At 46.5% G+C, this 14,994-nt stretch overlaps 5 protein-coding genes across 5 annotated transcripts; 1 reads left to right on the forward strand and 4 right to left on the reverse strand.

Annotated features, from left to right (window-relative positions):
• Positions 1-4,501: 4,501 nt before the first annotated feature.
• Positions 4,502-4,780, reverse strand: GLAREA_05275 (uncharacterized protein; the record flags this gene model as incomplete). Its single annotated transcript, XM_008078564.1, has 1 exon — positions 4,502-4,780. One exon carries the CDS (start codon positions 4,778-4,780, stop codon positions 4,502-4,504), a length of 279 nt encoding a protein of 92 aa, XP_008076755.1.
• Positions 4,781-6,405: 1,625 nt separating this feature from the next.
• On the forward strand, positions 6,406-6,834 carry GLAREA_05276 (uncharacterized protein; the record flags this gene model as incomplete). The annotated part of the gene is made up of 1 exon (XM_008078565.1): positions 6,406-6,834. The coding sequence occupies one exon, from the start codon at positions 6,406-6,408 to the stop codon at positions 6,832-6,834; it is 429 nt and encodes a 142-aa protein (XP_008076756.1).
• A 1,614-nt stretch (positions 6,835-8,448) lies between these two features.
• On the reverse strand, positions 8,449-8,856 carry GLAREA_05277 (uncharacterized protein; the record flags this gene model as incomplete). The annotated part of the gene is made up of 1 exon (XM_008078566.1): positions 8,449-8,856. One exon carries the CDS (start codon positions 8,854-8,856, stop codon positions 8,449-8,451), a length of 408 nt encoding a protein of 135 aa, XP_008076757.1.
• A 360-nt stretch (positions 8,857-9,216) lies between these two features.
• GLAREA_05278 (uncharacterized protein) lies at positions 9,217-11,908 on the reverse strand (the record flags this gene model as incomplete). Its single annotated transcript, XM_008078567.1, has 2 exons — positions 9,217-9,931; positions 9,984-11,908. The coding sequence occupies 2 exons, from the start codon at positions 11,906-11,908 to the stop codon at positions 9,217-9,219; spliced, it is 2,640 nt and encodes an 879-aa protein (XP_008076758.1).
• Positions 11,909-13,571: 1,663 nt separating this feature from the next.
• GLAREA_05279 (uncharacterized protein) lies at positions 13,572-14,749 on the reverse strand (the record flags this gene model as incomplete). The annotated part of the gene is made up of 4 exons (XM_008078568.1): positions 13,572-13,835; positions 13,887-14,405; positions 14,459-14,533; positions 14,585-14,749. The coding sequence occupies 4 exons, from the start codon at positions 14,747-14,749 to the stop codon at positions 13,572-13,574; spliced, it is 1,023 nt and encodes a 340-aa protein (XP_008076759.1).
• Between the last annotated feature and the right edge of the window lie 245 nt (positions 14,750-14,994).

The raw sequence follows: 14,994 nt of genomic DNA on the forward strand, positions 1-14,994 counted from the left end.
ATTCAGTAGCATCCCAAATTCCTGATGGCGTCTCTGAGTCTGATTGTGAATCAGCAGACCATCATTACCGGGGTAATCTGGTATTCAAGAAAGTGACGATCCTTGGCCCCGCCAATGGAAGACAATACCGTTGTGTGCTGCTGAAGGGGTGTGGGTGGATTCAATGGACTTATTTTGCTGTCACCCAACCAGGTAGTCCTTCAACCCGGAGTGCTGCCCAATCTGTACTCATCGTGAGATGCTGCCAACACGTAATGTGTGAACTTTCGAGTAGGGTGGCCTCTGGCCAGAGTTGTGTTCGCAAAGATCTCGGAGTACAAAAGGCTTCGAATTCCCTACGGGTGTCAGTTCTTCTCTCCTTCTCTCCTCCTCATGAAGTGTTTAGAATACTACTTACAACTCAACACTGTACTGTCATGATCCCTACAGCTATCTACTCTAAACAATTTGAGCTTAACCACCACAACACCAGTCTACACGACCAATTGTCAGCCCTTCTGAGATCTAACACGCCCACCTCACTCCCAATTAGGCAATACTTAAGATGGCTTACGAGAACCGATCAGACTGCACTTGTACCGGAGGATGGATGATCAAAGATTGTGAGTGCGGATGGCATGTCAGAAGGTATGAGGGGTCCCATGTTCAAGATGATATCCAGTTCAAGCCTTAGTTGACTACCTGAAATCCCTCGATCCTCAGTTACTAAGTTCCCTCTTGGTCATTTCAGTCGTCCACCATACAGGCCTATTTTTCGTTGCTTCGAGTTGTCCGAACTGACATTTTGCAGTGTAGCGACTCCAGAAAATGGAAAAGTGTGCGAAGCCTGCGGCAATACGCTGATCGTGACGGTTCCATGTCCACATTGCTATGCAGGCTATAATGTGGCTGGTCAAGCTGGACCTTCAGGTGGAAACGCGAGTAGAAGCCAGCAGAGTCGGCACGGCCACGGATCATCCTCAGGTGGGAGGACAAGCTATAGCTCAAAGCCGAGGCGCTGAATTCGGGAACAAAACCGGCGCTCGCTTCCGGTAGCCATCCCCTCGGTAACTTCGCTCGGTACGACTCGTTTTATACCTTAGATGGGCACACTTGGAATTTTGGTGTGCTTTATGATATCCCAATTCTTTTGTTTTCAGGTTTTCGTAGCGTCTTCTCCAGCCAATCTTGAGAATAGGCTGACTCAAGTTTGGCTTTGGCGAACTGGATTGATATACTGCTATCAGCCTTTGGTGCGTTTTGTTTCTTGTTTCTATCTAAGATACAGTCGTTAGCCAATTCCATTGCAGTAGCTTAGTATGAGCGACAGAAGGGAACAGCCCTTACAGAATTGATGATTTGGAGATCGGGTTATACGGGGGCCAAAGCTTGGTTGAGGCTTTCGGGAAATAGCAATAACTCAACTCAAACAATCACACTGCCGTATTCGTCACAGGCTCGTTCTTCTCTTCCTGCGTGCGAGTAGACTGTTCCTGCCATTTGGCGATGTTGACAAGCTCACAAAGCAAGTTTGCATTTCCAATCAGTTCGAGTTGCCCAGTAGTGTGCTATTACAGCATCATTGACAACCACTAGCCGCTAGCTTTTGTGAGGCACCACACTATAAGTCTAGAACCCATGACAGTCTACTGAATACACACAACGAATGAAGTCCCAAAATACTCTTATAATTGACAGATGCTAGTGACGTATTTTTGACGTAAGAACGACAACGTATGACGTTACACGACATTATGCCGCAAGGGCAGGCCTAGCCACCTGTATTTTATGCAAAATTAGCTGAGGCGTTCGGCTCGGTGCGGGCCATGGAGGAATTATAACTTTGCAGGCGTACTGGTAGTTGCCAAACGTCGAAACGGTTGCCTCATATGTAAATCTCGTCCTTCGAAATAGGTTTCTTATAGCTTGCTCTTTTAGTATGGTGGAATGCTCTTTGATAAGAGTACATTCGCGGACGGATGGTGTCATATTATAGACGAGTTATCCGGCGGCACAAGTATATTCCCTACATCCAAGCTTGGATATATTGACTATGGTCGACCGATGTATTATTGTTGGTGTTATTCACAGCTAATGACTTGATGTATAAGCCAGCATATCGTGACAATCTGAGATGTTGCTTCAGCCAGCAATCAATGCCTGTTTATGCCTCGCATTCTGTCATAACCTCCTAGATCGTGCCTTAGGTTTCTGCATGGCTTCCGATTGGCATTGATGTTGTACAGACGCTTCCCTTGCGCTATATTGGCAGTTCTATTCGCCAGTGCCCGACAAGTGTTTACGGGCTTGGTGACCAGGAGATCCTAGTGTGGCTCTCATGCTGCTTAGAAAGTTGCCCGTCATCCAACCTGAATTGAATAGGTTTTCCTGAGCACACTATTTATGCCTGGAACAATAGTAGAAGCTTACTGGGCTAAGCTTTTGGAACTCGACTGTTACAATCTTGTAGTGACTAAAGAGCTGCAAAGTCTCAGCCGAGGAGTCGCAAATGCCTCGAGCCCAACAAGCAAATGATATGTTGAGGGAGCTTGCCCGCTCCAAAAGCAAGAGCCGGGTTTGGGTTAAGATATCTGGTCTTGCGCTTGCTGTGACTGAGAGAGCGGGCGAGGACCACGTGCGTCGCAACTGGGCGCAAGATGATAAGGACAATGCAATTGCGTGAGTGTTGCATATAGCTTGCACATTTGATTCGAGAAGAAACCAGATATAGCGTTGACCCCTGCGACGAATGCAAGCCGAAGTAACCTTGCACGTTGAGAGTTCAGATCTCCGAAGACAATCAACGTTGACACTACTAGTTTTCAAACTTGAGCCGAGTGTTGTGGGTGTGATATTGACTTGCCGATTAGCCCAGCCAGAGTCTTTGTTGGTGCCAGTTGTCTTTCGACTTTCCGAAAAGACGGTGAGTAAAAGCACTTATTGTTACACAGCAGGTTTAAAATAGGATATGTCGAGCTCCCGGCAGGTGCTGAAAATTCAACTTCCCTTATTTGAGCCCTGTGCGAGATACTTTACTTTGGAAGAAGTTTCTTGGTATCGCGAGACACTATGTCGTTACACGACACAATGCGGCAGGTTCTGAATATAGGTTCTGTCCTCGAAATACAAGCTGACCTACGCAATCTATCAAGATCCATAGGATAACTCTCAAGAAATTTGGATAGAGCCCAACTGTGGAGACAGTGTTCAAATGGGGTTTCTTCGAATTGTCGCTATTTACACAGCTCAGTGGTGGTTCGGTGTTGGAAGTTCATGCTCTAACATTGCTAGAAATGCAATTTTGTATGAAATAATGGATGGCGGTCGTCATGCATATTGTTTCCATGCTGAAGGAGGAGGACCAGAAAACCGCAATGTGAAAAGGAAATCGCAGATCCAAGGTTTTCGGAAAAAAGCCTGATTTGATGCTCAACGGCTTCCAACAGCGCCTAGGGGTTTCCTGCGTCTAAAGGCGTGGTGGCGTGGAAAGAATGAAGTGATTTTGGACGAGATTCTGTCTATCTTTTTGCTTACTTCTCGCGACGTCCTAAAACTTCTCTTGTCATTTCAGCCAGTTGAGAAATCTCCAAATGCGGGTGGCGGTCTTTGCGTTACAACAGAGTTTACTATTATGAGCTTCCAAAGTGGCCTTCTGAAGAATATCATATTCTTTGTATGAAAGGTGCAGAGGGATCGACAGGCCTAGAGACTGCTTCGGGGAACTCACTTCTCTAACTCGCATTCCGATAGCAGTGGAGCGTCGAAACCAGAAAACAACAGCAAGAAGGACCTTTGGTCAAGCAGGAGCTCCAGAACTAAGGGGAAGTCGGTGATGCTGCTCGAGTCGAAGCTTACCCAGGATAGAGCTTGCCATAGCTTACGAGTTATACGCATCTTCTCCAAAGGCGACGGTGGAAATGAGAAGAAGGTTGAATGCGCTCAGAGTAAGTTTGATCAAATCCAGTTCGATAATAGATGCGAACGTGCTTAAAATGACATAGATTTGACCGCATAATTTGCATGGTGGATTTAACGCCTGAGCGAAAGTCAGCAAGAATATCAAGCGTGAGCTGACGTGCGGAAGCAAAGATGCTGTGATCAAGTATAGAGGTCTCGAATGGGAATTGCCTTCTACAGCGACCTGTCAAAGTGACAGGCCTGATGTATGGCAGTTTCCTGGATAGATCGCAGTGTTATGGCTGCTCGCAGTTTCGGACAATGACACGATGAGTAGAGATGAGATGTCAAAGATTTTGGTGTTGAAAAGACTATTGACAATAGTTGGACGAGAGTTGGACGACAGTATGTATTGAGTCTAATGAAAAGACGAGGAAGCGATTGATGCCTTGATTCAGATGCCGGATGGTTGTTTGTTGTTGAAGAAAGGAAGTGGATTTGGGGCTTTGTCTAATGTGCACCCACAAGCGAGGTCAACGACTGCAACGGGCAGGAACGATACGCTCTTACACACTCCCCACAATCCGGCGACGAGTCGACGACAAAAGCTCTCGAGTTTCGAGTATCAAGCGTGCCCGAAGGATTGTTTCATTTTCCAGAGGCATATTTTGAGCTCAGGCTGAACTCGCGTCATCGCGGTCAAGTGGCCACCAGAGAATACATTCGAGTATGGATATTCGAATGTCGTGCTGGCGCAAGTCAGAAGCCAACCATATTGCTCGGCTCCTTTGCGACTGCGATATTGGCCAGAAGAGAGAATATAGTTACGTTTCGTCATGGCCAGTTCAGCTTCATAGGCTTGAAAATACCACCGTGTGACCACGGAGGAAGCGCTGAAAAACATGCCGAGTGTACTGCGGCCACGTTTGGTGGTGATTAAGCCGAAGGTCAGACAGGTCATTCACACCTGTGTCCTTCCAATGCCATCCAATCAACGAATAATCGACCTCTCAATAGGGTCGCTGGGCCCATCATCCCATTTCCAATATTCATAGACTAATTCTTCGAGGGTGAGATCTCGTCCAGCCGTTCGCCGACAGCCGCCCTAAAGACTCGACTCTTGAGGCTGAAAATTTTCCAAAAAATAGCAAAATCTCGAACCTCCGTGAGCTAATATTGAAGACGCAATCCTAAATGCGGGGAAAAATGCCCTAGGGCAGAGAATAAAGAGCCCTTTTAGGCATAGCGAGGAGAAAGTTTCGCTGTCTAGTTTTGCAATGAGTGGGTAAATATTGAAGGATCAACCTACCACAGGTACCAGAAAATTTCCCCAGATTGACATCACCGCTAAAGCACAGCTCGGTCTCTCGTGGCAGCATGGCTACTGTCGGATGCGTTGCAATTCTGGTGACTTGGCGCTTGGTACCTGAAGATCAAGCACGATGACAGGGCTATCAGAGTTTTCAGTGGGTTGGAACGCAAATAATCGTACCTAATTTTGGCACACAAGATGCGAGGAACAGTCTACCGTCCAGTTAGAACCAGCCCAGCAAGCCAAGTTTGTGTTTCGTCTTCGAGCTTCGAAGTCTCGTTTGAGATCATGGAACAAAACTCGCTTACGTTGCATTTGTGGCAACAACACGCAATTCTTCTAGAAGCACAAAGTAAGAGGCGGCGTTTTGACCTGGCTTAGACATGGTAAGACTCGTACAGGATTATTTCATACTTACTGTACTGTGCTGATTATACTGACTGTATTCTACTTCGGATAATCCAACCATTCCTTCGCTCCTTGCGTCATCTCTATATCAAGCAGCTGGATGATGTCTTCCAGAGCATTGAGCACGTTTTACCCAGATCTGGGAATTGATTTAATAATGCCATGCCAGGAGAGGGGTGTTGCCAACTCTGAGGGAAAAGGTGTCATGAAACAGGAAGCAAATTTTCTCACCGCAAGGCAACGGAACGAGCAAAGCTGCGAGCCTAGGAATCTCACGATGTCCGGACTTGGATTTCGAAATGTAATCATAACTAGAAAAACATCACGAGTTGTCGAAAAAGTGGATTCGAAGGGGTAATGAAATCGATCTCTGACCTTGGCTGGCCACTCAGCTCAGCCCGGTGGTCCACTGCATTGCGGCAGCGCCCCTGGCCGACATGCCTGACCACGCTTAGTGCCCCGGATCCAAGAGACGCTTCACCTCAAGCTGCAAAGTCCAACATCGTGAAAATTTCCAGGTGACTCCTTTGAAAATTCATTAATAATGGGCCACTAAAAGGTATAAGAGGGCTTGCCCCTTCATTGCTATTACCAAGTTACATTAATTCACCACAGCAATAACATTCCAGCCATTCCAGAATCAACCATATTTGCCTTATTCACTCTCAATATCTTTGAGACTACTACTTATACTTCAACCATACTCACAACTCTGCCAACCTCTACACTACCAGCAATCTCAATCAAAGAACCACCACCGCTACAACCCTCTTCACCTTACACTACCAACAACCTCAATCACAATCACAATGCCTTCCTACCAGATCACCGAGCCACACCCATCCGTTGCAAAGTACGCATACTCCGGACGGGGAGGAGCAGGAAACTATTCCAAAGCCCCAAAGACTACCACAGGCAGCATTGCTACTGGACCAGCTTCTCGCTTTGAGCAAGGTCTTCCTGTAAGCTCCCACAAGTTCACCAGCGGCAGAGGTGGAGCAGGAAACATCCGCGACGTCTCTGAGCGCGCCATCTTCTCTTTCGATGAAGAGCTCGCACGTCAAGCCAGCCGCGACAGCCAGGCAAGCAATGGTATCTACCACGTCGGCCGCGGTGGAGCTGGCAACTGGACATCCAACGCCACTCCATCAAACTCCCGCAAAGACTCTTCCTCCTCATCGGGCTCTACTCGCAGCGGCTTCTTGGGTCGTCTCTCCCACACATTCGAACGTCGATAGTCCACTCAATCATTGAGCATTTCACCTCGGATCAGTTGTTTAGCGAGTCGGCGCACTTCATACTTTCGGTTTTAATACCACTTATCAAAAGCAATGGCAGAATAGCGGGCTGGTTCTTGATTCCCGTTCTACACACTCTCCCATAACGATTACGATAACGACCTCTCATCTCTTTTGTCACGGCGCAATACGAAACACAGAAAAAAGCATTGGATGATCACCTCATCACGGCGTTACACTTGTTGGATTACCATTTTGATTTAATATTTTTGGCGGGGAAAAGAAACATGTTGGGACCTCAGGGCAAAAACTCATGGGAACGTTAAACCTGGCTGGCAGACTCCAGATTGGTTCTCTTTGTCTTGGTGATTTATTTTGGCTATCAGCGGCGATTGATGCGATGCGATGGATATACCCCAATTGTTCAGATACCCGGAGTTCTTTCAGTTTTTGTATTTTTGGATAGGACTGTTTTGGAGCATAGCAGAATAGTGTACGAATTAATACCACTTGTGAACTACATACTTAACTGTTCCACTATGAATCTCAAATACCGGTGATCCCTATGCTACCCAGGAACCCGGCACGCCCAAACGGATACGGGGTCACCTAATCCAAAAACGCCTTACCTCGATCTCATTCACTAGCTCCCTTCCCCGCATTCCTGCCTCGCGCCTTGTCAATCCTTCCATAGTTTTCCTTACGGCATCGTTCAGCCTACCGCTGTGCCCGATTGGAAGGCGTGCTCCGTGTGATGGACGTTGGAGAAGCGGTGTTGACACATAAATACGTGAGCTGAGAGGGGTAAGGGGTATTCGCTTACGGGAATTGATGTGTTGTTTGGAAGACGAGGTGTGGTTGTGGTTGTTGGGTGTTGGGGAAGGATTTTGATGAAGCAATATGCTTGTGTATGGTGAATGGCTTGGATTGGATGACGAGATTGGTATGATGAGGTGGTGTTTGGATGCAGGTTGATGTCGTGATGTAATCTCGAAATTTGCTCTTCTTCGACGTGGTGAAGAATTGCATTTCCCAGAAAGTAAACCATATTAACTCCAAATCGATTTCATGATTCTGTTCAATATTCTTTAATTTTAGAGTTAGTCTACATTATTTCTCGTAGCTTTTGAAGTCTTGAAGTCGCAGCATTATGCTTCAGCACATCCCGCATTGTGAGACTAAACGTGTATGGAACTCAGTATCCAGTATTAACTAATGATGTTCGTAGTCACCTATGTAAGGTATTGTAGAGTGGCTTAATGCCCGTTAACATACTGTAATATGGGAGTAATAAGAGTATAGATTTCTTTTGCGGTTCTTACTCTTGTGATATAGACCTTGTACAAGCAAATATTGAAGGAGACGACACTTGATTTTGAAGTAAATGAGACTGTATTTGGCCACTTATGGCTATTGAATGCAAGTCGAAATGGCGTCAGACGTTTGTAATAAGTTCACACATTTGGTACTATTTTTTCTGAGCTGTCTTGGGTAAATTGAACGTTACTGGCCCAAGACCAAGCCTTTGAATTATAAGAACTGGACACTGCTAGGGTCTAATTTGATTGCAACAAATACCAGCCACTCAGCTCACTTCTACATCCACTCACTCCCTCAAAAACCTTCTCCAGACTCCGTCACACAAGGCTTAAGCACTCCCTCCTCAAGAAGTTTATCAATAGCCTCCCTCGTCCACTCCTGACACCTTCTTAGTGGCTCCCTGCCTAGCCTCTTCGGCCCATCAAACTGTTTCCCCGGCACCTCCACACTATCAACCACCGTCCTGACCCTCTCATAATCACCCACCTCCACCGTCCCCAGCAATTTCTTCACTCCGGCAAAATCAGGCATATCTTCTGGGATATCGCTTTGCCGATGCCCGTGAACCATGCCGGTTTGGATGTTGCCGGTTACTTGGTAGATGTAGCCGGTTTTCGGGCCGCTTTCGTGAGTTTCGATGAAGATGGCGTGGTGGTCCATGGGGAGGCCGGAGGAGCTGACGAGGTAGACGTTGTAGGACATTGTGTTTGTTAGATGTTCTGGACTAGAATGTGTGTTGATTTTGCGTCCTTTTGTGTTGCTGGTTCTCTATATCCCAAATTGCGAAGTAATAGTGAATATGGTGTTGGTTCAAGGTTGGTCTTAAATTCTGCTTTTGTAGTTTTGGATGTAGTCTTTAAGGTAATCACAGAATACTGTTCTCCGACTGACTCTTTGTTTTCCATGGAAGTTCGAACAAACACCTCATCACGCTTAGAGGTTGGTTGCCTAAATAATATGGACTCCAACAGAACAACATTTTTTTTAATATTCTATTGTTTTCTTCGACAACACATATCTACCTCTATCGTCTGAGCAAGTTCCGACCTCGAGTCCTCGGCATTAGGCACTCTTCGGTCGTCGACTTCTACTACTGTGAGAGCCTTTTAACCCCTGGCTATCATTTTCTTTCGGCTTCTTTTTCGACTTTGGTGAAGTGCTGCTCTGCTTCCGTGTTATATCAATCATCTCAATGGGCAAAATTTTTGTCTTCTCACTACTCTTCTTCTTTGTGCCCTTTTTCGATGTTGGCGAGATGCTGGCCTCCTTTGGTCGACTTGAACTGCCCTCATTGAAAAGCTCAAGTCTCTTATTGCTGCCTGGACTGTCGCTCGTTCTCCACCTTGGCGAGGTATTCTTTCTCGACAACGGTGAGCCCGTCTTAGAATTTCCTCCGACATTCTCGACATCATTTCCTTCACTTTGGGGAGGTGCTAGCCTCTTAAATTCCTTCTCCAACTTTTGCAATTCTGTAAACACATCCACCATCACCCTCTCCAAGTGATACTCTGGAACAGATCGGATTGCAGCAACATGATCCAGAAATATTTCCGCTGTATCATGATCCGCGCCAGTCTTCTCCATGAATGACTCGATATCAATTTCCGGATCTTCAAGCTTCGCGCAGCGACTTGTTGCACCTTTCTCTGGTACTGGAGCACGTTTGTCGACCGTTATTGGCAACAAACGACTGCAAGGTACGAGACCGGTATCATGCACGCCAAAATCGTGATCTTCATCGTCTTCGTAATCTTCTCGACGAGTCCCTGCTAACCTCCTGATCTCGCTTAGCAAACTCACTTGATCATTTCAGAAGAAAGAAGGCTTACATCCACCAATAGCCCTTGGGAATATGCCAATTACATTCCAGAAAAACATATCTCAAGAAGTGCCCCTTTTTGACGTCTAGTAATTCCCACTTCTCTCCGTCTATCTCGACTCCAGAACCCCCTTCGCAATCTTCCATGACCTGCCAAAATCCATACTTGACCTCGTCTCTCAACTGGTTTGCAATCTTCCATTCTCGAACAAGTTTCGTACCTGCGTCAAAATCTATCGTGTTCATCGTGTCTCTAGTCCACCGCGCGAATCCAAGATATCTATCTTCAAGCTTCTCTTCCAGCCCAGGTACTTCTGACCTCTTCCCCTCATTGTCACAGTAAAGCCAGATCCAAGGCTGACCGTCACCCTGCTTGCCTCTCTCGTTATGAAAACGGCCATGCGTCCTATATAGATATTCTTCATCACAACCGCCACCATCCAACAGACGACCTCGGAAACCTTGATACACGATCCCCAAATTAAAGTTCGTTCCGAATTCTTCATTCACTGATCGTAACAGTGCGAGAAGTGCCTCTGCATCCAACCAACTTCCCCAACTACTAACCCTCGATCTCAATTCTCTACGTGCTTCCGGATGATTTATGCTACCGTATTTGGCCACAAACTTTCGCATCCACAATGCTACAGCCTTTTGCTGGCATGTCGTGGTTAGAAGCACGGATCTAAAATGGTGTGGTGTGATGTCTTCTCTCTTCTCTACATTGATGTTTGAGAGATTGGGATTTATATTATGGTATACACATGCCGCCATCCAGGCCGTATGTAATGCGTAGACTCCGGATAATACGCCTTCTGCTGCTTCTGCGATTGCTGGAACTTCATCATTGATGGCTGGGTGAGAGACTGGACAGAATCCAAGTGCAAGATACGGAAATAGTACTTCTTTTATTCTCTCACTCGGTTCCATGGGAACAGAATTATCGTCCGGGGTTTCGGGTGTGGTTATGGGGTTATTGTTCCCATCGTCGCCATTATCACTGTCTGAAGATGAGGATGATGGTTCAGATTCGCCGGCACCGCCACCCGATTCTGCCTCCTCGTTTATTTCGACAGGAAGATCAAGAGAGTATCTTGGAGTATGAAGAGCTTTAGATCTCCCTCTAGGCTGTCGTCTTTCTTCTGGTGGGGAAGAATCAGAACCTCCAGGCTCCATATCGTCAGTGGGATTGCCTGGGCCAGGTGTGCTTGAGCGTTTCATTTTCTCTAAGAGTTCCGTAAATGAGTTCTCCTTTTGAGGCGATGATCTCTGTACAGGCCTCTTTTGAGTATATGATCTTTTTCTCCACGGTCTTGAACGGTCTGAGTCGTGAGAATATCCATCCTCCATGGCAATATTCCTCTTGACAGGAACATAAATTTCCGGATTGTATGACTGTTTCCTGTAAAATGACTCATTTTCGGGTGGTTTCCTTCTCACTGATTCTTCCTGTATATTCTCTTCTCCCATATATCTACCTGGAGACTTGTATTTCGAAGTGCGTTTAGTTGGGCCAGGTTCCTTCGGTGGAAGTTCCTCCTTATCTGACTCGACATAGATAACATTATCCCCCTTTTCCTCTTCTACAGCCTCTTTTATCTTTGAAACAGGTGTCAATGGATGTACACCAAATGTTTTTCTTCTTTTCTGCGGAGTAAATGGCTGGTATTCCTCAGAATCCATACTGGATCGTTTGCGCGAAACATCTTGGAATCTAGCGACTTCAGTCCACGATTGCCCAAACTCATTATTGGGTGAGGTTTGAGGAGGCGTCGATAGCTGATTCTTGAACACTTGCGGATTCACTGATGCTGCGGTGCTAGCTTCGGCCCTGGCAATGGTGTTTGATTCGTCGTTTTCGATAGCAGCTTGGCTATTGGTGGTCTTCGATGACACATGCGGAGCCCTCCTTCGCGGTGCCCTTTTTACTCGCATGTTGCGTTGCCCTGGGCGTAGCACTAACGCAATTTCTTTAACTTTCAAACAATCCTCGGTTTGTTTTGGCTAAGAGAGCAGGATTGAATCTTGCTGTCATGGATCATGTATTCATTTGCGCTGAGAAAGAATCAAAATCCTCGATAGAAGTGTATCCTCCTGTTTTTCATTTTAACCCGTCTTTTCAATGTAATTCAAGATTGCTTTGTTCTAAACAGAGTGAAAGTTCATGAGTACCGTCCCGGGAATGAATTGACGGTTGCGGCAACATTTTCTCAAAGTCCATTCATAGAAACGAACAAAGAAAGTTGTCCCTAAACATCTCCTCATAAAGCATCGAAACAACACAGCAACGAAAAGAAGTTTAACTGTGATCCCGGCTAGAAGTCTTCGATTCTTCGACGGCTCATTCGTGGTATAATATATGTTGCAGACATAGCCGTTTGACAGTGCTATTGGCGAAAGCTGCTCCGAAGATAGAGGATTGCTACGATTTATTCAATATTTAACGCTTCAAAAGCAACTTAATTGACAGTCTTAAAATAATTAAAGACATTGATTGACTTATTGAGGATGGCTAGTAGTTGATGTCGTTTCCCCTTGGTACCACTTGTGGTCGTGGAGCAACAACCAACACAAGAAAGCCAACATCCTGGATCCAGTGATCAATGCAATGACAGAACGTGATGCTGCGATATGCAACAAAATTCACGGCAAAGCCAAAGGCTTCAGCTGGTCAATAGGCTCGGTCACTGGCCACTGGCCAGGTCCGCCTCCCGAGGTCGGTGGGCGACGACCCATGAGGTTTTGAAGTCTTCAAGGTATGTAAGTCGCATAACAACAACAAGACCAACAGTTCGGTAGACGAGGATAGTAAGCTCAAAGCCTTTAAGAAAATTGTAGCCGACACTGCGTTGCTGCAAGTTGAAATGCGAGACAGAGAGATCCCGTAATTTATGTTGTCGGTTTCCATTTTAGGATCAATATCGCGATTCGCACTCACAACAACGACCCATGACAAAGCAACATTCGAAGGGGGTATTGGATAAATAAGGCGAAGATATTCTTGGATAGACATCATCACTTAAACGCTCCTACAGGATTTCTGCACGAGCATCGCTGGAGTCTCGTGATCCTGAATTCCAATGAATGCACAACACTTGGGGCTTAGACACCAGATAAGAGCGATAAGTTTAACAATGTTGTTCGGTAACGACTGTGTAGAAATAAATCGAGAAAGCGAATGGTCGAAAAGTCCTCAAATGGTGTTAAGTACATTGGTTTATTTTGTCTCCCCAAGTGAATGCCCTCCGTCTGTTCTCGCCCCTCCCTCCAAGTGAACGCCATTGACCCCAAACCAGTTGGAGTTATGCAAAAGAAAATCGCTGACTCGAGTCTGTTGAGGGGTAAGAGATACAAATATTCAGGCAACACTTTGCGAGCATCAGGTTTTGAAACCATCCTCAGTGAGTACGTGCGCACATTTCATTCATCATATAAAAAGGAAGCCAAAAGATAAAGTGGTATGCACAGTAAAACGTACAACAAAGCAAAGTTTCCTAAGTACCAACAAGAATATAATCATCCACACAAAGTCTAAATCCTCCCTGAACTCCCATCCCTTTTGTCAAGGGGTCTTTTTGCTAAACATGATCTAATATGTTTAAGCTCTGTAGATTGGGGAAGCAGTGCCGGTTGGCTTAGATTTGCTGATGAAGCCGGATGGGAAGACGGAAGAGCATGGCTTCTTGGTGGTGACAGCATTCTCAGTTCCGTTGGTGTATGGAGCTCCGGTGGAGACGGCGATTGGGACAACAGTTGCGGTGCTGACGATGACTTCCTCAGCAGCAGAGGATTGGGCAGCTCCCTTTCCGTTACCAGCAGTGACAGCGGCAACGTTACCAGCGGCACCTGTTGGGGTGGCAGTCTACGCGAATTAGCCAAATGAGTTTTTGAGATCCGAGTCAGAATTACTTACCACGGTGACGGTTGAGAGAGCAATTGTCTCAGTGACAGTGACTGGTGCGCAGGAAGCAGATCCTGAGGCTGGGGAGTTTCCGCTGGCTCCAGAGTTTCCACCAACGCCTGCAGATGATGATGGTGCAGGAATGACGGTCACATACTTGGTGGATGTGGAAGTACCTTGAATGGTGGTGGTAAGAGCATCAGATGAAGCAGCAACACCGGTAACCTCAGCTGGCTTGGTAGCGTAGACAGTTGCGGTTGAAGTGTGCTTGATGGTAGTGGTGATGACGGTAGTAGATGAACCTGTACCGATGGTATAGGTGAGGGTGGTATCGGAGGTAACTGGGTTCTCACCGCCAGCTGGTCCGCTTACACCGGTGGAGAGAGGAACAATGATAGCGCTGGTAACGGATGCGCCAGAGTTATCAGAGACGGATGCGGATGGGACGATGATAGATCCAGTACCGGTAGCGATGGCAGATGAGATGATAGCGCTTGAGACGGAGCTCGCTTCCGCAACTGGGCAGACAGTCTGGAGATCAGTCAGTACATAATTCTAAAGTTACCGAATGTTGTGTGACTTACGGTGGTCAAGGCAACGATCTCAGTGACAACAACACCGGCTGATGCAGAGTTGCGAGCTGGGCAGTTGGTGACAGTCTAAGGTTACATTAGTCAAGGGGGCTAAAATGCGACATTCGAAGCACATACAGGAGCACAGCTGGTGACGGTGTAAACTTGAGTTGCAAAGACGGTCAAGGTGGTCGAGGCAGCAGTCTCGTTCAGTTGACGGCGGTGGTGGAAGTGTTGAGGAGCGTGCTGGTGAGCAGAGGCCAAGGCCGCGAAGAAGGCCACAGACAAGGTAGTGAACTGCATTTTGAGAGATTTGGGTGGTAGATTTGGTCGGGAATAAGTGATGGCGATGTATGGGCAATTCGAAAACTTCTGTTTCTTCAATGACTTCCAAAGCAATCAATGCTAGCCTTCCAATGCAAATGTACAGGCGAGATTCGTTTATAACGTTCGTATAGGGGTATCTTTTCGAGCAGACTGCGGTTCTCGGTATGGACAGTGGTGGTTAATGAGCGAAAGTCGATTTCGCAGACAAGTAATCTCTAAAG

The sequence above is a fragment of the Glarea lozoyensis genome (genome assembly GCF_000409485.1).
Source record: "Glarea lozoyensis ATCC 20868 chromosome Unknown GLAREA10, whole genome shotgun sequence".
NCBI classification, from domain to species: Eukaryota; Fungi; Ascomycota; class Leotiomycetes; order Helotiales; family Helotiaceae; genus Glarea; species Glarea lozoyensis.